Below are 21,725 nucleotides of genomic sequence, written 5' to 3'. Positions count from 1 at the left end.
TGTAGAGAGTTTTGTCCTATATTCAGTTTTTACACATAGTGTTATAAAGCAGGATTTCCCCCACTTTCCTCCACACATGTGCAAATTAGTTTTTTTTTCTGAAATTGTCTCAAGTAGAAATTGAGGTCCATTTTGAAAAAGATTAGAGATTTTCAATGTCCCATGATGTTTGACAAACAATAATACAAAATATCCCAAGACTATAATAAAGAAGCTCACCACCTATGGTTTAAAATAAAAGAAACTTAATTATATGCAAAAGATCACCCCCAGGGCCACCTGAAAAGTAAATAATCCACTGAAGTGGTTTCTATTCATTCTGCCGGTTATATAAAGATAACTTTTTCAGTGAAAAACATTAATTTCCCAGGGAAGCTTCTCTCAAATAAGATTTGAGCTTGATTCTCTTTTATGCACACATTAAACATCTGAGAATGCGTATTTCATCCTATGCATTAATACTAATTTTCTCTCTCTTTTCCCAAGGTTTCTTATTTTCTGTTTCAAAATCGGTGCGAAAAGCAGAAGACGACATGCTATTAAGTACATTCAGACTCGGAAAAGTAATCCAGAATGGAGGTAAAGCTGAAAAGTCACAGCCCGCATCTTCGCTTGAACATTATAAAACCGAGGACAGCGGCTTTCTGAATGAAGAGGAAGATGGAGCCCCAAAGTTCTCTGTGAGTTTCCTCTTTTTAGTCATCGCATTTAAAACCCATTTCTGGTGTAGCTGAAATAATCCAGCACATTAGCAATGATGGAGCTCTGTTTAGGATTGCAGTGGGTAGCCGTGTTAGTCTGTCACTAGCAGTAGAAAAGAGCAAGAGTCCAGTAGCACCTTAAAAACTAACAAATTTCTGGCAGGGTATGAGCTTTCGTGAAGAAGTGAGCTGTGGCTCACAAAAGCTCATACCCTGCCAGAAATTTTATTAGTCCTTTAAGGTGCTACTGGACTCTTGCTATTTTCTACTGCTAGGATTTCAGTGTGAGGGATTATTTCACATATGCCGCTGGGCTAAAACTGAAGAGTTTACTCATCCACCATTATTTCTTTTTAAATATTAATGTATATTTGAAAACTTTAACCAAATGTAGTTTCTTAGAACAACAATTGCTAACCTTGTAGTGCAATCCTAAAGAGAGTTACGCCCTCTGACTTCAATGGATTTAGAAGGTTGCTAACTCTGTTTCGGATTGCACACATCAACTTAATTATGTGTTAAATTTCAAGGTGTCTTGTTACCACTGTGGCTCAGTGGTAAGGCACTCTCTTTTTTCCTGTTAACAAATACCCTTAATGGTGTGGTACTAGAAAGTGCCGTCAAGTCGCAGCCAACTTATGGTTGACTCCACAGGGCAAAAGAGAAACAGAGGTGGTTTGCCATCGCCTGCCTCCACAGAGCAACCTGTCTTTCTTGATGGTCTCCCATCCAAGTACTAATCAGGGATAACCCGGCTTAGCTTCCAAGCTCTGACAAACTTGGGTTTAACTGGACTATTTAATGCTCTAACTTAGGACAAACAAAATCCTACTGTTTAGGGTGCAGTTCTGATCCATTAATATTAGTGGGATATGGGCTAGGAAACACATAAGAACATAAGAAAGGCCCTGCTGGATCAGACCAAGGCCCATCAAGTCCAGCAGTCTGTTCACACAATGGCCAACCAGGTGCCTCTAGGAAGCCCCCAAACAAGACTACTGTAGCAGCACCAACCTGGCCGTGTTCACCGCACCCAAAATAATAGACATGCTCCTTTGATACTAGAGAATAGGTATGCAGCATGACTAGTATCCATTCTAACTAATAGCCATGAATACCCCTTTCCTCCATGAATATGTCCACTCCCCTTAAAGCCCTCCAACCTGGCAGCACATACACAACACATACATTGTCTAGAAATTCCTGTATCGTGGACCTACATTGAAGGCAGAAGTTTCCAAACGTAGATAACTTCTGGGTTCCAGATATACCCATGTACTTCTATATATTGGGCTTCCCTGGTTTTCTGTCCAGAAGCAGCCTCTGAAAAAGCTGCAACCAGAAAGACCCTGTGGGACTAGGGGGGTGGGTTGTGTGGAAGCCTCTGAAGCACTTCCACATACTTGGATGCCATTATTAACATCCCCTCATTAAATCTCAAATTCACGTTTTCTTCACAATACAGAACATCGGCTCTAAGCACCACGACATAAGCCACGGCCGACCGCTGAACCTGCCGCTTAAGCAGCTTCCACCTTATTTTTCACTGGAGGAACCTGCAGCTTTTCCAGCTGAAGCTGAAGTACAAAGTATTGAGTCGATACAGGAAAGGAGAGAGACGGGGGATGACGAAAATTCCGCTAAATTGCCTATCGGAAGAAGAGATTTTGACAGTAAGTATAATTTTCAGGTTATTTCAGACAGTAACTCCACTAGATGGATTCGGTGCATTCATACAATTACTGTTAAAACAAACCATTAACACCGTGGCTGTTTCTAAACAAATGTTTATTTTAAAAAATATCCAAATATGTGAAGTAGAGAGAAAAAAGTTAGTAAAAATATACAATACACCACTAGCGATGAAAGTGCATTCAAACAATCACAAATATTATATGCCAGATAAGTATTTTTCTGACAAGCCAAAAATTCTGGTGGTGTTTTCTGCAGTGCTCAGGTGCATGCTGGGAAGAGTGTATCGACCGTGTTGGCAAGTCTGAAGCACGACCGCAGGACGTTTGGAAGAGAAAAAAACCATTTTCATGAAAATTAAATGATGCTGTGGTTTAAATGTTTATTGTGTATGTGTATTTTGGGGTGGCGGGATGTCTAAATATTTGAATGTCACAACAACACATGATCAAATAACTGTACTTATTATACTGCATTATTAAAAGTGATTGTGCAAACAGTTTTGGTTGGTTTTCCAAATACTGTACTTAATAAGTAACCTTGCTTAATAATTTATAATCAGAGCAAAAACAGGATGATTATTCAGCTGATGCTTGTTTCTTTCCCAAGATTTCAGGGTCATTAATGGTTGTCATAAGCAACACACTAGGACAACATTTACAATTTAAAGAAATGAGTTAGCTTTGCTTGACCAACAATCAGTTTGTTTTTCGCAGCAACCTTGTTACATTTTCCTGCTCCTTTTATTTTGCTGTCCAAACTATTCTGGCATTTCGCCGCAGCCTTTGGTCTCTTTCTATGTACGTGTTGAAGTGATTCATTTTCATTAGTGCATATGACATTTTCACTAGTCCTATCCACCTGCTTCCTCTTTGAGCTCTCGTTTCTTGGCTGGCAGCTAAATTTTCCTATTTCTTTACTTCTGCTCCCATTCTGATGAACATTTCCAGAACTGGTTCCAAGCGCAGCACTTGCAAGATGGGAACGGAGGCATTCTGTTGGTTAAGAGAATAACATTTCAGCAACACTCCAGGAAACGAACACACACATAGAAGTCAAAGGATAGGAAAAACTAAATGTTAAAACATATAAAGTACCACACAGCTATTTTTAAGTGAAACAAATTAAATTAAATATTAGATATACTTTGCCTTTGAAAAGAATTGTTATTCTTTTGTTTGATACGATGATAGACAGCAGTTCTTAAAAGTCTATGGAATTAAAAAACAAATTCTTAAAAAAAAATTAGAGCACAGCTTTCACGAGGGGACAGTTCCCCAAGTTATTTTGTTTTACATGTGATTTAATTTTAGTTTGGCATGCAAATGTCAACCAACGCTAAGTTTAACCCTGATGACCACTGACTGAACAGCAGTTGTTCCAGAGAGGGGAGGATGCTTTCCTTGCTGCTGCTATCATGGTGACCGTGCCTGCAAGTCATGGGCATTAGATGGCCATCACAGACGCAGCAATTATTTGCTTGCAGAAGATAACATGGATGCAAGACAGCAGTACATATCAGCGCCAATAAAGCAATGCTCTTTTCCACAACAGGAGTGCCTAAAAGAGTTTAACACCTGAATGTTCTAGGTCAAATTAAGCTTAGAAGTGGTCAATTTGGCTTAGCTTAATTTAAATTGCAGAGTAAACATAAACCGGTCTGTTCAGAAGCAGGTCTTATTTTACTCAATGGAGCTTATCCCAGGAAAGTGTTCCTAGAACTGCAGCCTTAGGCAACTCGCAGTGCCATCCTAGAAAGAGTTACTCCCTTCTAAACCCATTGAAGCCAACGGGCTTAGAAGAGCGTATCTCTGCGTAGGACGGCACTGATGCTGCTCATTGAATAGGTGCATCTTCAAAGGGGGAAAGGGAGGAATGGAAAGAAGAAATTTTAAATAGCTTATTGTGGATTCTTTTTTACCTGCACTTGATTCATCTACAGGGCACAGAGCTGTCCTTTCTTTGGGTGCTGGATGTATGCATGTTGGGATCTGGCTAGTGCTGAACGGATGATCCTTCTTTTCAGATGTTTGGTCATCTTTGTAGGTGCAAGCAAACTGAGACCGAATTAAAGGTTGCTTCAGCTAAGGGGAAGAACAACAATTATGATCAACTATGAGCACTGCAAAGCGTTGTTTGAATTCTTTCGCTTGGAAAGTGAACTACATAGCAAGTTATTCGTGTGTAACTAGCTCTTTTGTTTTTATATAAAATTCTTTCTTCACAAATGCAGTGTTAAAGGTGATTATAGAAACTCATACAACTGAATTTTTTCTAAACACCTCCCAACCTCATCAGAGGGGTCCCGCTTCTCAAAGCCCCCCATGCAAATATATCACACACTGAGTGGCCTAAGAGAACAAACATTACAGCCCCCCACCCCAATTAAATTTCAGATTAACAGTGCAATCCTAAACAAATCCTTCTAATTTTAGCGGATTTTAAAAAAATTATTTAAAGCATTTCTATGCTGCCTTTCGACCCAACTCCAAATCCCCAAGGCAGCAAACGTTAGAACATTTCAAACATTAAAAACAGCATTTCAAATACAGATATATTAAAAACATTTAAAACGATTAAACAAAAACATATAGACACACCAACAGGTAGCGAAGCTAATAAGAGTTTGTGAGGGAATGCCAAGTAAAACAAATAAGTCTCCACCTGCTGGCAGAAGACAATGATTGAGGGAGACAAACAAATCTCCCTGGAGACGAGTGTAACTCATGTGAAGACAAAAGGGTCAGAGGATTAGGATTTGCTTAGTATGCAGAATGGGTCATACTCATATTGGCTGGCCTCTGATCTTTAGAATTCGGCTTCAAACCATGGTATCAGTCGCCATCTCCTGCAGGACAGCAGAATCTAACCAAGGTAGGGTGGCTGGATTTGGGTCCCCCTCCTTGCTGTCCTGGAAATAGGGAGCCGATATCAGAGCAACGGCGAGGGGTGGGTTGGGAAGATCGAGGAGCTTGTATTGGGAGTAGCAAGAAGTGCAGGAGGTCCTGGGGGGGGGGGTTAGCCATGTTCTGGGCATGGAGTAAGGGTCACTGGAGGTGGGGGGGCAGTTGTAAATTTCCTGCTTTGTCAGGGGAGTTGGGCTATAGGACCCTGGTGGTCCCTTCCAATTCGACGATTCTAGGTCAGAGTCTGAAATTGTGCCCCATATCAGAGGAGAGGCAGGAGCTGGCCCCCAGAAGGGGCAGCTGGGGGTGGGGGGGTCTTCACGAGTTAGAGATAGGGGCTACTGGAGGAGTATCTGGTTTGGGAGGCGATGTGACAGCCAGTATCCATTTGGACAGAGGCGGGGTCGGGGTTCTTCAACAGTATGCCAAATGCAAACTTTTACCTTTCAATAAAAAGTTGTTTGTATCATTGAAAGCTCTGTTATTGTGTTTTTCTTTTAAGGCAAAAGATGTTAACGTATGAGTTGTTTTTTCTAAACTAAAACCTCAATATTCAGGTTAAATTGCCGCATTGGCACTCGGCGATAAATAAGTGGGTTTTGGGTTGCAGTTTGGGCACTCAGTCTCTAAAAGGTCCGCCATCACTGCTATAGTCTGACCCACTGAGAAGGTACTCTGCCAGCGCAGTACTAGAGCAATAACAAAATAATTGACAACCCACCTGGTAGCACCCGTTCAGTCTAGCACATGGGGAAGAGCTTAAATATCCCAGAGAAATAGATTATACTAAGTGAAGCCAAAAAAGGCTTATTTTACAATAATAAAAAGAGAAAAACCCTGCCCTCTCCTGGCTCCACCCTCAACATCTCCAGGTATTTCTCAACCCAGTGCTGGCAGCCCAAACTGTATGCCATTATACGCTGCTAAGGTCCCTCCCCTCCCCATACCCTGCAACCCCCAAGTTATACCCCCAAATATCTAGGAATTTTCCAAGCCAGAGTTGGCAATTTTAACATGTACTGAGAATGTACAAAATGTAGAGAGCTGCAACATATTTTACATGATGCTTATGAGCATCATCTCAAATCTTCAGTCCTCCAGTTTCAGTGCTATATAAGATCTTTGTGCAAGGCTACGCCATGCGATAGGATTGCCAAATCTAGCTTGGGAAACTCCTGGAGATTTACCGTCAGACTTTAGGGAGGTGAGGAAGCTTAACGGGCATGTGATGTTCTAGACCCCACCTTCCAAAGCTGCCATTTTCTCCACATGAACTACTGGCAGAGAAAACCACAAGATCAAGTCTAAAATGTTATGCTTCTTCTTCAAATCATCATTATATGTTTTTCTGTTTGTGGCATTATAACTATACTTTCACAGCAATAACAATGAGGCCTGTAGACCATTTTTGGGAGACATAAAACAATCAAAATACTGCTCAGATCCACTCCTGCTTTAGAGCTATTTCCTACAGACAAAATGAATAAAAATAATCAGCTCTCGCAGGACAGATTGAAATGCTCCGCTTTACAGCATTTTAAAAAAATCCTTGGAAGATTTCAGTACAGAATAAAACAATAATAAACATTAAGCTTGCTAAAGTTTAGCAAAGGACCTTTGCCACAGAATGAAAGATAATAATACCTGATATGGGAAATATGTTATCAAGTGTTTTAAGAGGAGGATGGGTTTGTGTCAAGAATGAAGTGCAGATGGTAGAATATTATAAATAATCAGGCCACAGGTTAGTTAGACAAAGCTTCATATTTAAAACATGCTTTATTAATTTTTAGATTTTCTTTTCTGCATGTTGAAACTCCGGCCCAAGCATTCTGCAGTATGTTTTGAGAAAACATCTATGAAATTATGTGACCTTTTGAGTAAAAGGACCAGGACCAAGACTCTTTCCTGTCTTCTTGGCAATTTCTGGATCTGCTTGACTTACACCAAATGAAACACACAATATAAAAATAAAAATGTAGAGTTTAGTTCACAGACAATTAATTTTTGGGGGGGTGGGGGGAGTTTATTTTACCAATTTTTGTATCACCATCTTTTAACAACATATTTTTTTTATTGGAGACCAACTAGGGTGTTGCTTATATTCCTACATAAGCAGCTGTTTTAAAATATGCAGAGAAATACCTGGTTGGATCGAAGTCCTGCAAACAAAGCAAGTTTGTGGAAATGGATCTTCCCTGCCTTCTCTCAGCAGCCCCCTAAGAGTTGCTGCAGAATGACAGATGGTCATAAGAAGAGCCCTGCTGAATCAGACCATTGGTCCATCCAGTCTAGCATCCTGTCTTACTAGGGTTAACCAGGCCCCACTTACCTTGGGCAGGAGCTTCTTATGGGCAGGGCTGGGTAGAGGGATTCCTATGTGCTCCCGATTCCACTTCCGGTTTCCCTGCCCTGCTGTGCGCACGCTCTGTGGAGTGCACGCACAGCAGAGCTAGGAGGAAGGCTCTAGTCTCCCTTTCCATGCTGCAAGCCGGATCGGGACCGATCAGGCTTGCAGAGTGGAAAGGGAGGCTGGAGCCTTCAAAGCCCAGCTGTGTGCACGCTCTGAGAGATCAGAGGGCGCGCACAGCAAGGCGAGGAGGAAGGCTCCAGCCTCCCTTTCCACGCTGCAAGCCTGATCAAGGCTGATCGGGCTTGCAGTTTGGAATAGGAGGCTAGAGTGTTCCCGGGAGCACACGGGGGGGGATCGCTCCCCCCTTTCTGCTTCCACCCGCCGACCATCAGCTGGTCAGCGGGCAGCCCAGTTGATTATTGGGCAATTGCCTGCCACAACCGGGGAGTTGGTAACCCTATGTCTCACACAGTGGCCAACCAGTTCCTCTGGAGGTCCAACAACAGGGCACAGAGGCTGGGATCTTCCTCTGGTGTTGCCTCCTGGCGCTGGGATTCAGAGGTTGACTGCCTCTGAATGTAGAGCTTCCCTGTAGTTAACATGGCTAATAGCCAGTGACAAAGCTATTCTCCATGAATCTGTTTAATCCCCTTTTAAAGCTGGCTACGCTTGTAACCATCACCACATCATCTAGCAGTGAATTTCCCATTTTAATCACTTGTTGTATAAAGGAGTATTTCCTTTTGTCCATCTTGAATCTACTGCCCATCAGCTTCATTGGATACCCCTGAGTTCTAGTATTTGGGCAAAGGAAGAAAAAGGTCTCTGTCAACTCTCTCCACCCCATGCATAATTTTATAAACCTCTATCCTGTCCCCTGCGCAGACCTGGTTCGCATTACAAAAGAACCCACCTTTTGTGTTTGCTCCGCCGCTGTGGGAAGAATAACCAGAGGGAACCATGCAAAACAACAGCGGCGTGTTAGCTATGCACATACTAATGGCTATGCAAATGAACGAAGGAGCAGGCGAGTGGGGGGTGGGTGGAATTTCTCCTTTTGCGTTGGGACCGTGAATAGGCATTTTTAAACTCACATTTTTAAAAAGAGCTTTGAACGAACTTCAAAATTGACCATGCAAAAATGGCCCCAGGCTCTTCAGCCTTTCCTCACAGGGGAAGTGCTCTAACTCCCTCATCATCATAGATCGTCCTATCATCTGCTTGGTTTCTGAAGTAGTACAACACCGGGAGAAGTGTACCAACACAAGCTCTCCCCCCAAAAAAAAGTGTGTTTCCTGTTCAGACACTAAATATTAAACAATACAAATAATCAACCAGACTATAATTTAAGTACTGGGAGTTGGGGGTCGCAGTTACTGTACCTTAAGTTTTCTTCCATCTACTGCTCTTTGAATCCGCTCTCTTAACACTTTTGGAGAAGATCCGCTGGATTGTGCTGGAGATCTGCATTAATGTTTAGGTGAATTGTTAGCAATGATGATGAGAACTATAAACATTAAAAATTTGCTGGGGTGAGGTTTTCATATCGTGCGTATGTACACTTAACATTTCTGATTTTTGATGCCCAAATTAACGGTTTTATAACAGATGAGCCAAAGCCAAATAAATAACCTAGGCTATCCTGAAGGCTGTGCTTTCTGAAGTTTTTTTGTTCAGAGTGTTTCACTCCTTTTAATGACAAGGAACTGATTGAAATGCATCAAGAAGTGCATGGGCAAGTAGACTCTTTCCATGAAATGAATGCTCTTGTAGGTAGGTAATATGCAGATGCACATAGCAGCGCCTGCACCTGGGATTGCTACATTCGATCAAGCAAGCAGTAGAAAGTTAGATGGCTTTGGGGCTGTTGCTAGGCATTTACATTTTTGTTAGGTATATTTCATCTGTGTGACTGTAATGACCATTAGTGGTGCAGGTCTAAGTTTGCTAAACGTTCCAAGGTCACCAGAGATGTGGGCACCCTTAGCACCTTTTATCTAACTGCCCCTTGCTATTCATTTTATAGCAGGTGATTCTAAGACTGATGTTTTACTGTCACTAAATATTCCCACCATCCTCTCACCCAAGCATCATTCCTATCAGGAACAGGGTAAAGCTGCGATGTGCATCAGCCCTCTAACCTATATACCCAACCCAACCAAAGCTTGCAGATGACAATGCACCTATTTCGTCTCTACAGGGAGGCAATCTCTGCAAAGGAAACAGCTGTCTGTGAGTCAGCCCCAAATCCTCGGCCTTCAAAAAAAATAAACATTCTTGTTCTGATCTCCTTGTTGACTTGATTTTCAGCATGTCACACTTACTTGAACAGCGTCAGGGTAGAGGGGAACCCAAATTCATCATCAAATAACAATTCAGCTTTGTTGGTGGTAGGAAGGTGGGTAGCTGCTTCATCCAAAAGAATCAATAAGAACTTCACGGTATCTCTGCCACAGTAAACAGTGTTGTGGTTTATAGCATGAAGTTTGGCCTGAAATTAAAGATGAACTATATTGTTAGTTTTACATGAAAAGTTTGCATACAGTCTTATACCACTGGCCCATCTATACTGCAGTCCTAAGGATGCTTTCCTGAGAGCAAACACCACTGAATAACATGGGACATTTCTGAGTAGACCAGCTTTGGCTTGCTCCATATGTCCAGTTAATTTAAATCCAGTGGCAGGTAGTATAAGATGCATCTATTACAAAAAAAGTTCAGCAAAATACTTCAGTGTTCCAAGTGATCTGGGGTTCGTTTAAGATAAATGTTTATATGTACATATTGTAGGTTACCAAACTCACCAGGAGGGCCATCTGATGCAGCTCCTTCAGGACATGTTGCATAATGGATCCATAATCATTTGGACCACAGTATGCCACATGTTAAGAGAAGGAACCCACAAAGTGATCCATCCCTGACTCTGGGGGCCTCAGGCAGAGAAGATTCTAGCAAGGGAGTCAAGTCGTGCACTAAAAACGGAAAGGCAAACATCTCCCAGAGTTACTAGACAAGCTGACCAAGGAGCAGTCAGCATAAGGGTTACAGTTATACAAGAGGAATGCTACCCCCAAAGTCAGCCTTTATTAAAACTATAGCAAAGTCAGAATTAAAATTTGAAAAAGAAACTAACACATCAAGGTAGAAACTGCCCAGATAAGATTTTTGTGTAGCAATTCCAGGAAGCAAAAGAATTCAAGACACTGTATTATAATCCACAATTATCAACCAGGTAAACAGAAAGATGGGGAGACATTAAGGTTTTTCACCCACAATTCTGCAGAAATATTTTCCATGTTAAAACATTCTTAGAAAGCCACATGATAGAAAGCTTCAAATATTGCAGATACTTTCTCTCAGCAAGCTGGATGGTGCCATGGTACATGAAACAATATTGTATCATTGAATTACTGTCTACTTTAGGGGCATTAAGAAGATGTCCTATCTTTTACAGCAAGCAAATTGGAAGAACAAAGGGAGGCCCCTTACCCGGGCTGGACTGATTCCAGTGGAGCTGGCTGCCTCAACATCATGCTGAAAATTGAGAATATTTTTAATTCTCAAATCCAAATCGCATACAACTTCCTCCACGGCTCGACAGAAGGGATCCCTGCTGTTTCGGCCTTTTATCAAATGCATCTTGATTGTTGATAGAATCTGGCCCCCTGCAAGTCTAAAAGCAGACCTAGGGTCATCTCCATATTCATCTTGGCGCTATCTTAATATACTTAATGGTTTTGAAAACAGAAAAGCTTCACAGTTAATCAAAACTGTTCAGAAAACAGCTTTGATCTATGAAGTTGCACAGCATCATGCAATGAAATCCTGCCCTTTGACGCAGTGATCCAGTTTTAAAAATTGGGAAATTACTTAAGTCAAGAAGTGAGGACAATAGACTCATCCTTTACTAATGCCCTGCTTTAAATAGCAAAAGGAAATAGCCTGGCTGCAAAAGAAGTTTTAATTACACTATCATCTTTCAGGTCACATTATCCGATTTTGCTCATTAAGCTACAAGTGGGAATAAACTTCTGGACGAAGTGAAATCATCCGACACTTCTTATGGAACATTTCTGTTTCGTGTTGATTTCAGAAGCACATAAGCTATCACAAGTGTTTTGACTAAAATAATAAAGTAGCCGGTATGACTAGAACATTGATAAACAGATTTTTTTTAAAAAAAGAAGTCTGAAGTACTCATCCAGTAGCTGAAGTAAAGGGCAGATTCACTAACTCAGAGATAAGTTATCTCCACACATACTATGTACGTATAATATATATGCACAAGCAGGGAACCCACAAGAACTTGTGGGAGGATCACATTTCCCCCTTCCCCACTATTTCCCCTTTCTCTTTCATGAAAGCCCCTACAGCCTTTCTACTTTTCATGTTTCCTTCTCACCCACCAGCCAACATACCTTTATCTGACCCTCATCTCCAGTTTTTCCAAATTTCCTACCCCTGGCAGCCTCTTCCCGTGAAAAAATCTGGCTGAGTTATGCAGAGCTAGCCACCTGGCCTAGGTCCAATTGCATGGTGGAGAACCCACAAAGACTTGTGGAAGTCACCTCACTTTCCCCTGTATTTAGGGTTGCCAACCTCCGGATACTAGCTAGAGATCTCCTGCTATTACAACTGATCTCCAGCCGATAGAGATCAGTTCCCCTGGAGAAAATGACCGCTTTGGCAATTGGACTCCATGGCATTTAAGTCCCTTTCAAACCCCGCCCTCCTCAGGCTCCACCCCAGGGTCTGGACAAAACAGCCTTTCAAATCTACTTCCTCTGACAGGTAATACAAGGCTGGGGAGCAGTATGACAGTCATACTTCACACAGTCTACAACGTATGGCTCTTCAAAAGAGAAAATCAAATCTTTTAAGTTAGGGCATATTGAGGGGTAGCTGGGTTGCTAGAATAACCGGTATGTGAGGGGAATAGCAGGAGGGAAGGCAGCATGGCATAATCCCATCTTATCAGATCTTGGAAGCTAAGCTGGGTTGGAACTAGGGCTGTCGATTCGGTTCGTCCCAAACCAAAAAACAGCCGAATTTCCCCCGATTTGGCTGTTTTTCGGTTCGGGATGAACTGAAGTAAAAAAAAAGCGGAGAAAGAGGGAGCCGAATTCACCGACTTCGGGGGTTCGGCGAATAAATTCAGCAGATTCGGGGTTCCCCCCCCCGCACCTTCATGGGGCTTCCATGAAGGCGTGCGGGGGGCCCTTTAAATATATCTGCGCCTCCCGGCTCTACACCCCCTCACGTGCTTTCAGGGGGCTCCCGGCCGGGAGGCGCAGATCTATTCCAAGCCCCCCCCCCGCGCCTTCAGGGGATTCCCCTGAAGGCGCGCGGGGGGGGCTCTTTAAATAGATCTACTCCGCCCAGCCGGGAGGCGCACATCTATTCCAAGCCCCCCACATGCGCAGATTTAAAGCCCCCCCCCGCGCGCAGATCTATTCCACGCTCCCCGCGCGCCTTCAGGGGAGTCCCCTGAAGGCGTGCGGGGGGGCCCTTTAAATAGATGGGGGTACAAGTTAGCCCATGAGGCCCACTAAGTGGCCCACATGGGAATGGGGGGAGGTAGGTTGGGGGAACTTGTAATCTTTTAATTTAGTTAAGTTATGTAGTTATGTTATGTAATGATTAGTTAAGTTTTTTATTAATTAGTTAAGTTATTTACTAATACTGGATTGTCGTGGGAGAACCCACTTCCCACAGTCATGATACATTCCTGTCTTTATTTTTATTTTTTTATTCTTTTTATTATTCTTTTTAATCCTCTTCACTACACCAGCCTAACGGAGGAACGTGGCATGATTACTAAATATGTTTTGTCTTTTCTTCAATACTTTTGAGGGTCACCCACGGAGAGGTGCAGAACTCACGATCCATACCGGCTGACGGTGGCATAACATCCAACCAGGGGACCTAGTGTGAACACTGACATTCCGCAGGCACAACAAGTTCCAGCCAAAGTGGGAAGGGCCGCACAAACCGTTCCTGGTATACCAGCTACTGCTACCAATGTCCAGGAAAAAGACCAGTGGATCCAGGCTTCACATGCACAGAAGCTTGTCAACCCTGAGACGACTGCAGAACGTGCCAGCCGAGAGCCAGGCCAACCAAGGAGACGACAACCCTAGCCCAATTCCCCCGCCTCTCTTTACGCTACAAGAGGAGGCGTGTCCTGCGACCACCAGTCCAGTGCCCCAGTGTGAACTATATTTTTCTACATCATGCCACCAGCCGCCAGAGATACCTCATGACCCTTGAAGTTTTTTGTTTTGAACTTTGCTTGAAACTTTGTTTTACATGTTTGTCCTCATTTTGCTTTGAACTTTGAGTCTCTGATCTACAACAACGAACACTTGCTGACAATAAATGTACAAAGTATTGCTTTCTCATCTAGATTAGTAAGAGAATTTTTTTTGATAGATAGTCAGGAGTATCCCCATTGGACAGGACTCTGGGAGAAATCCCTCGCCAATCCCCAAGAAGCTTTAATAAAGAGAAAGGGAATCCCAACACCCCATGACAATCCAGAACAATTTAGGGAATTTTGTAGGTATGTGTGTGTGCAGTGTTTCTCGGATTGGTACTAAGCAATGATTGTAAACGTCGATTGATGGTGGGAGGTATGTTGTTTTCGTTTCTGTGTGGGTTTGGGCATGGGATTGTTGAATCTGTGAAAGGGCTTTAAAAGAAAGGGCTGTTCTGTTCACGGTTCCAGCCAGCTAATGCAAAGCAAGCATTTGTTATAAACAAATGGGGGACCTCAGTATGACAACATTTTACTCTACAACAAATTGTAATAAAACGGTCCCAATATATATTACATCTATTCACAGACCCAGCAACCTCATACCACTTTGCAACACCCACACACACATTGAAGGAGGAGCTTTATAGAAGCTCCACAGAACGACGATAGGCATATAGGAGAATATATTAGAAAGTATAAGGGGAGGTACCCAATAAGTTAAGGAAATAGAATGTATGGAATAGTTTCGGCAGCTAACTGATAGGGAAAATGAAAGCGACCTGCACAGCATGACACCTATGCAAACACAAACCCCAGGAGTATTTTTCATGTACAGAATTGAGTTCCAAGATTGACAGGATGGGTTAAGATACTTTATACTTTTAGGACGCAACCCGCTAAGTAATTTGGGTTTTTCTTAACCCAAAAATGGGGGACTGTCGCGAGAATTTTTGGTATTGAACATTAGTTTATATTAAATATTATATTTTATTATAATAAATGAGTTTGGGTTAAGAAAAACCAATTAATCTGTAGCTTATTAATCTATAACTTAGAAGCCATCCTAAGTGAAGACCTGACTTTTAGCTAACATCAGCTCCAATTAGGACTCTGACCTAAAGGGTCATAAGAAATGCATTGCCAACAGTTAATCACCCACAGCACATCAGATGCCCAAAATTTATGTTTATACCACCAAGGTTATTAAAGCAGACAACAAATTATCTGCTTACGCAGGGAGGAAATTGTTTATGAACATTGGGTGATGGACGGAACAAGATTTATCAGAGGCCTGAACATGGCAAACTTATTATGGAACAAGATATTTCTAAACAATTTTAGTCATGATTTGTGGAAACTCATTTCCTAAAGAATGTGACAGGGAGGGGTCATTTGAGACCCCCTCCTCACGGTCCAGCTTATAAAAGGGCGGTCCAAATGTCCAGTCCTTTGTCTTTCCCAGGGAGAAATCATTCTGTCTCTCCTTTGGAATGACCCAGAACAGCTCTGATTGTCTGTCTGTCTGTGTATCAGTCTCTATGTGGGATGTTGTTAAATCTGTCTAAGTATTATTTTTCTCTTTGCCTTACAACCTGTTTAAGTTCAATAAACCTATATGCTTTACTGTTATGTGTGTGTGGTCTGAGACTGTCCTAAGTACATTTTTCCTATTACACACTCTGGCTTTGCTTGGTAAGTAGCAGGCAGAGGAGCCCCCCCAAAAAATAAAGAGCTCAAGGGAGAGAATTTGTAGAATTCTCGCATCAGCACAGATCTATTTAAAGGGCCCCCCGCACGCCTTCAGGGGAGCCCCCTGAAGGCACGCGGGGGAGCTTGGAATAGATTTGTGCCTCCCGGCCTGGAGGCACAGATCTATTTAAAGGCCCCCTGTGCGCCTTCAGGGGAGCCCCCTGAAGGCACGCAAGGGGGCGAATTTTCCCCCAAACTCCGGATCTCGCCCGAATTTCAGGGATCCAAAGCGGGGGAGTTTGGACTTCGGCACGGCCCGAATCAAAACGGGCCGAATTTTGCTGAATCCGGATTTTACCGAATTTTTTTTTTCAACAACCCTAGTTGGAACTGGATGGGAGACCACCAAGGAATACTCTGCAGAGGAAGTCAATGGCAAATAGGGTTGCCAGGTCCACCCTGGCTACCAGCGGGGATGCAGGGTAGGGCTTCCAGATCCAGGTTGGGAAACTCCTGGAGGTTTGGGGATGGAGCCTGGGGAGGACAGGGACTTCAGTGGGGTACATTGCCATAGAGTCCACCCTCCAAAGCATCCATTTTCTCCGGGGGAACTGATCTCTGTAGTCTGAAGATGAGCTGTAATTCCACGGGAATCCCCAGGTCCCACCCGGAGGCTGGCATCCCTGTCGGCAAAGCACCTCTGCTTCTCACTTGCCTCAAAAGCCCTTTGAGGGGGTCACCATAAATTGGTTGCGATTTGACGACACATACACGCATGAAGAGAACAGGAGGGAAAGAATGGTATAGGACTAAAGGGCAACTTAGAGATGCTTTACAGAAAGGGAAATAATAGGGGTGGACAATCACCAGTAATCAAATAAAAAACTCTGAGCAGATTTATGACAATGCATGAGCATATCCACACAGCATCCTCCTGTGTATATTTCTTATTGTGAGATTTCATGTGTGACACTTCAGGACTTGTAACAACCATAATTTGGGCTAAATTAATAGTTTGGTCCTTTCATTGTAAAAGGCTATTGATTATTATTAATAAAATTTGTATGCCACCTTTCTGCCCAATCAGGGCCATTAGTGTTATTATAGATATAACAGAACAGTGGGTCCATTCTGTTTGTATCTAACACAGATTATTACCCTGCATGGTTGCAGATTATGAAATTCCTAGGGTAAAGGCCACCTGCTAGCCATTTTTCCCCATATGGGAACGGCCATAATTTAAGATTTCTGCTCCTTATTTTCTTAACATGGGTTTGTGAAAGGCTCTATTCAGGAAATCCTTCGAGTAACATAGTCAAAAACAATCCTCAAATTAGAACAAATCCGGCATTAGTAGACTAGGATTAAACTTATTTTGATTGGTTAGTTCTACACACAGAACCTTTTGGCTGCTCTTTTTCTGGCAGCATGGAACCCAGTAAAAACCAAGACCAGTGTGTCTGATGCAGCAACATTCGGTAGAGACAAACAGCTAATATCCCAGGGCTTGTTTAATCTTTCTTCCCATATTCTTCATTTCCAGGAAAAATGTTCCTATTCCCCATCAGATATACACAACACTAGTTGGAGCAACGAAAGGAAAACTTCATTCATTTTTCATGTGAAGAGGCCAAGACAAAAGTGCTGACCTACTGTGTATGGGGATTAGCAATGCACCATGCCATGGTTTACTTCATTTTGCATTTGGCTGCAGCATAAAGAGGCTACTCTTACAACCAGATCTCGTCCTTGTTTACCTATAGGTAAATCTCATGGAGCTCAAAGGGAAAAGGTCAGAGCTATGTATGGGGAACTGCAGTCACATGCCAGTTTGCTTAGGTTTTACATATGACATTAAGGGCTCTCAAATGATTTGAAGTGGGGCCCACTGCTGAATTCACCCAACCTCGTGGGACCCACCCCTGCAGCATTTCTGGCCAGGGCCCAGCTGGGCCTGGCTACCACAGAAGAGGGGTGAAGCAACAGGCATAAATAGGGTTGCCAGCCTCCAGGTGGTAGCTGGAGATGTCCTGGGATTACAACTGATCTTCAGGCGACAGATCAGTTCCCCCTGGAAAAAATGAGTGCTTTGGAATGTGGACTCTATGGCACTGTACCCACTGAAGTCCTCCCCTCCCCAAACCCCACCCTTCCCATACTCCACTCCCCAAATCTATGGTTCTTCATCTTCCATACCAGCTGGGAGCAAACTGAGCCTTACAGCCTGGCAGCAGTGCAGATTGGGGCTTGGCTCAGATCTGGCCACCAGCAGTGAAGGCAACGGCATAGGCTGAAGTCATTACTGCCTGCGCTGGTGCTAGCTGGGAGCCAACCGAGCCCCCAGGAATGAGCAGGGCTGCAAAACTATGGAAGGGAGGGGGGAAGTGCCACCCTCCCATCTACTTTTCCTGCTACCCAGAGACTTCCCCCCACAGCTGAGGAATTTGGGACTCACAACCCACCTCTGAAAGAGCTGTTTGCAACCTACTTTAGCACACCATCATTTGAGAACTGTTGCATTACATGAATGATTTCATCTTTATAAAATGTTTAAAATGTGGTCAAGCTTTGTGTCACATTAAAATAGAAGTGAAAACTCTGACTGCTTTTATGTCATTGCCATGCATGAAACAGAGACATCATGGGATTCCTTCAGTGTCAGCTGCCGAGCTGCTGTCTACCACTCACACTAAACCACTGAAAGAACTATTCCTTTCTGACAAACGTTTCTTCTTTGGGGAGGGGGGTATCCCCAAGTGCTTAGCAGCTGAATATATATGCAATTTAATAGGTTTAAAGGTAAAGGTCCCCTGTGCAAGCACCGGGTCATTCCTGACCCATGGGGTGACGTCACATCCCGACGTTTACTAGGCAACTATGTTTATGGGGTGGTTTGCCAGTGTCCTCCCCAGTCATCTTCCCTTTACCTCCAGAAAACTGGGTACTCATTTTACCAACCTCGGAAGGATGGAAGGCTGAGTCAACCTTGAGCCGGCTACATGAAACCGACTTCCATCAGGATCGAACTCAGGTCGTGCGCAGAGCTTGGACTGCAGTGCTGCAGCTTACCACTCTGCACCACGGGGCTCCTTTTAATAGGTTTACCCATTCAGAAATATAAATAACTTGAGCGGCTTGCACAGGGCGAGGAGTCACCAAGCTACATTCATCACTACTTCAAATGTAGAGGCTCCCGCACTGGCAACAGAACTTTCACACTTGCGTCTTTCTTCACCCTTACTTCCATCAGAAACTGTTTGCCCCTATTTTTTCCCTCTGCTGCCAGATCAGCTTTAAAAAAATGCTATAGCGCTATTACCATTTTAAAAACGGCAGTTTAAAAAAACACAACGGCACAGCAAGATTAATGGCAGCCGTAAGGTGCTGACAGCAGGAAAACAGTGCCAATGTGGTCAGGACCTTTGCCAGGCAAGAAAATGCGCCCTTCTCCACGAAGACGATTTAAGAGAGGGGAAAGTGTGATTAGAACATGGCACGGTAAAGTAGTTTGGCCACTCATATTTGGGTCCTCCACAAAGCCTACTCAGTGTCCCCCCCCTTTATGGGGAATGGCTTTAAAACACCAAGAAACCAGACTAATTCTGATGGCACTTTGAACAGCTTGCAGGAGACACTGGGAATGGACCAAAATAATTCAGTTATTACAGAAGATATGCAGTTGTACCTTACCTCTGCCATTGGATCTCAGCAGTTATCCATATGAACAAATTATTAGAACGTAATAATATTGGTAAACACCAGGATTCACGCTCTAATAGGAAGCCTTTTTTCCAGGTGTACTCTTATCTAGTTCAATAATTTCCTACCTCTCCACCTGCTTCTGTTCATGCATACAAAACTTACTCCCAGCTAAGAGTGCCCAGGGATTGTACTGCAAATTCCATTGAATACAATGGGACTCCTGAATAAACCTGCATAGACTGCACAATGAACCCCCATCCGGAGCACCATGCATTTTCACACATGTTCAGCTGTGTGCTCTTTTGTAAAGGAAGACACTTGTAGCGCAATGAAAAGCATACAAAAACAATTTTTGTATCTTTTGGCATCTGGAACACCACTTTCCATGAAATACATAGTATTCACTTTTTGATTTTTGGAACACGGAAGAAATTACAGTTCTGGCCACAGAGGGCTAGAGAATTTGTTGCATGTCACAGCTTTATTTATAGATACAGACAATGGCAGCCATTGTAATCCAGAGGCATTATTTAACCATTCTTGATAACTAAATATAATTTCTATGCTCAGCTGAACTACATACATGAATGGAATAGTTTTGGGGGGCAGGGGAGAATAGCAGGACTGTTGCCTTCACACCCTGCCGGTGATTGATGGACTTTTGCTCCGATTCAACAGAGCTCTTCTTCTATTCTTCACGTCAAGCTTGACCTGGCAAACCTGGGGTCAATTTGTACCTTTGCCATAAAATCATGTGACTATGGCTGAGCAAATCAGTCTAGCGCCCCCCCCCCCATCTAAAAATTAATCTACCTTGCAGTAGATGGATGCTTTTGGAAAGCTGGCAGTACAGAAGCAGGAATGAGGCTTTGACAATGCACCCATAAAGACTGGCCCACTGCAGGGGGAGTCTGCTAGGCTGGCTGTTTCATCAGAGGTTGTTGGGCCAAACATGTATTTCAAAGGATTTCACCCTACTTCAATACTCAGAAGAAGAAGAGTTGGTTTTTATATGCCGACTTTCTCTACCATTTAAGGAAGAATCAAACCAGCTTACAATCACTGTCCCTTCCCCTCCCCACAACAGACACCCTGTGAGGTAGCTGGGGCTGAGAGAGCTCTAAGAGAGCTGTGACTAGCCCAAGATCACCCAGCTGGTTTCATGTGTAGAACTGGAGAAACAAACCCAGATCACCAGATTAGCATCCGCCGCTCATGTGAAGGAGTGGGGAATCAAGCCCGGCTCTCAAGATTAGAGCCCACCTCTCCAAACCACTGCTCTTAATGACTACATGGCTACATATGGACTTAATCTGCACTCTGTGCTATCATCATACCGGCAGACATGATCAGGTCAGCTTTCCTACCTGCACTGGTTCTCTGTCATGCTGTGCCCCACATATAAAAGTGCTCACTTTTAAAGCTCAGGATACAAGAGACAGTGAGATCTCCTCCTCACCACGCTCGCTCTGTTCATACTCCTCTCCTGTTTCCATGCCATCTCATCTCTATACCTTCTCTCGGGCTGCTTAGGGAGCCTGACCAAGCTTTTCCTCCCTGTTGGACAGGTCCCTCCCTCAAGGCACTCAAACCGAATGAAGAATTCCCTGGCCCTTCAAAGCCTCACTTAACTTTCCCCTGCTCTCTCCCCACATCCCATATATCCATTGCCTATCCTTAAGTCTCTTCCCTGAGTAAACTGAAAAGTCCTCCAGGCACAAACCAGGCAACTTCTGCTATATTCAAGGCTCAATATTAAATAAGTTTTGTAGTGCAGTAACAGCCGCTACTACCATTCTCTTACTCACACGAGAAAGGCAACTTGTAAATAGTAAGTAAAATCAAAATAAAAGAAAGGAAAAGCAGAAGAGAAATGAGAAACAGCATAGAAATCAACAGATTGGAAGCAGATTAAAATGCCTTAGCCCAATTATCTTTTCACTTCCTAAGACAATAGTCAAATGATATAATTTCTTGTGCTTTAACTTATGTTAAAGGAAAGCCTAAACCATTTCACTCTTCATATAGCAAGGGTCACTGTGACAAGCTTTGAGCATTCTCTCTCTCTAGTATGGTTAAAATATATTAATCATTAGCAAATGTACTGATTTTGTTTCTAAGCACCTAATCAATAAAGACATTTTCATTGTAACTCCAGAGCACAAGAATTGTGATATAAGACAAAATCATTACCTTGGATCCAGGACTTCACCAATGATTTCTTCCAATTTATCAATAAAGTGAACCAAGTGTGAAAGGCCCTTCATGTGCTTTCGCAAAGGATCAGCTGGAGAAGGGGAATAACCTTTACCTCCGAGTTCAATGGTTCGGATGAAAGAGGTGGCCACCTAACAGGAGACACGCATATGGTTGAGGACAGCAAAGGTTTTCCATCTGGCTGTACTCCTTTCTCCGCCTCTGCT

General features: G+C 43.1%; 2 protein-coding genes across 2 annotated transcripts in view; one reads left to right on the top strand and one right to left on the bottom strand.

Annotated features, from left to right (window-relative positions):
• The first annotated feature begins 407 nt into the window (after nucleotides 1-407).
• Nucleotides 408-2,871, top strand: PMCH (pro-melanin concentrating hormone). Its single transcript, XM_056847425.1, has 3 exons — nucleotides 408-680; nucleotides 2,167-2,374; nucleotides 2,652-2,871. The coding sequence occupies exons 1-3, from the start codon at nucleotides 435-437 to the stop codon at nucleotides 2,699-2,701; spliced, it is 504 nt and encodes a 167-aa protein (XP_056703403.1). The 5' UTR covers nucleotides 408-434; the 3' UTR covers nucleotides 2,702-2,871.
• A 133-nt stretch (nucleotides 2,872-3,004) lies between these two features.
• Nucleotides 3,005-21,725, bottom strand: part of PARPBP (PARP1 binding protein) — a 40,330-nt gene continuing 21,609 nt past the window's right edge. Inside the window, exons 5-10 of the mRNA XM_056845999.1 lie at nucleotides 21,496-21,650; nucleotides 11,142-11,325; nucleotides 9,977-10,143; nucleotides 9,035-9,116; nucleotides 4,315-4,477; nucleotides 3,005-3,388 (exon numbers count right to left, since the gene is read on the bottom strand). Of these exons, the coding sequence (XP_056701977.1) occupies nucleotides 3,051-3,388; nucleotides 4,315-4,477; nucleotides 9,035-9,116; nucleotides 9,977-10,143; nucleotides 11,142-11,325; nucleotides 21,496-21,650 (1,089 nt within the window). The 3' untranslated portion in view covers nucleotides 3,005-3,050. The remainder of the gene's footprint in view (nucleotides 3,389-4,314; nucleotides 4,478-9,034; nucleotides 9,117-9,976; nucleotides 10,144-11,141; nucleotides 11,326-21,495; nucleotides 21,651-21,725) is intronic.

Source organism: Euleptes europaea, chromosome 3 (genome assembly GCF_029931775.1).
Source record: "Euleptes europaea isolate rEulEur1 chromosome 3, rEulEur1.hap1, whole genome shotgun sequence".
In the NCBI taxonomy this organism is placed as follows: Eukaryota; Metazoa; Chordata; class Lepidosauria; order Squamata; family Sphaerodactylidae; genus Euleptes; species Euleptes europaea.
Note: the sequence above shows the minus strand (reverse complement) of the source record. Positions and strands in the feature narration are given on the sequence as shown.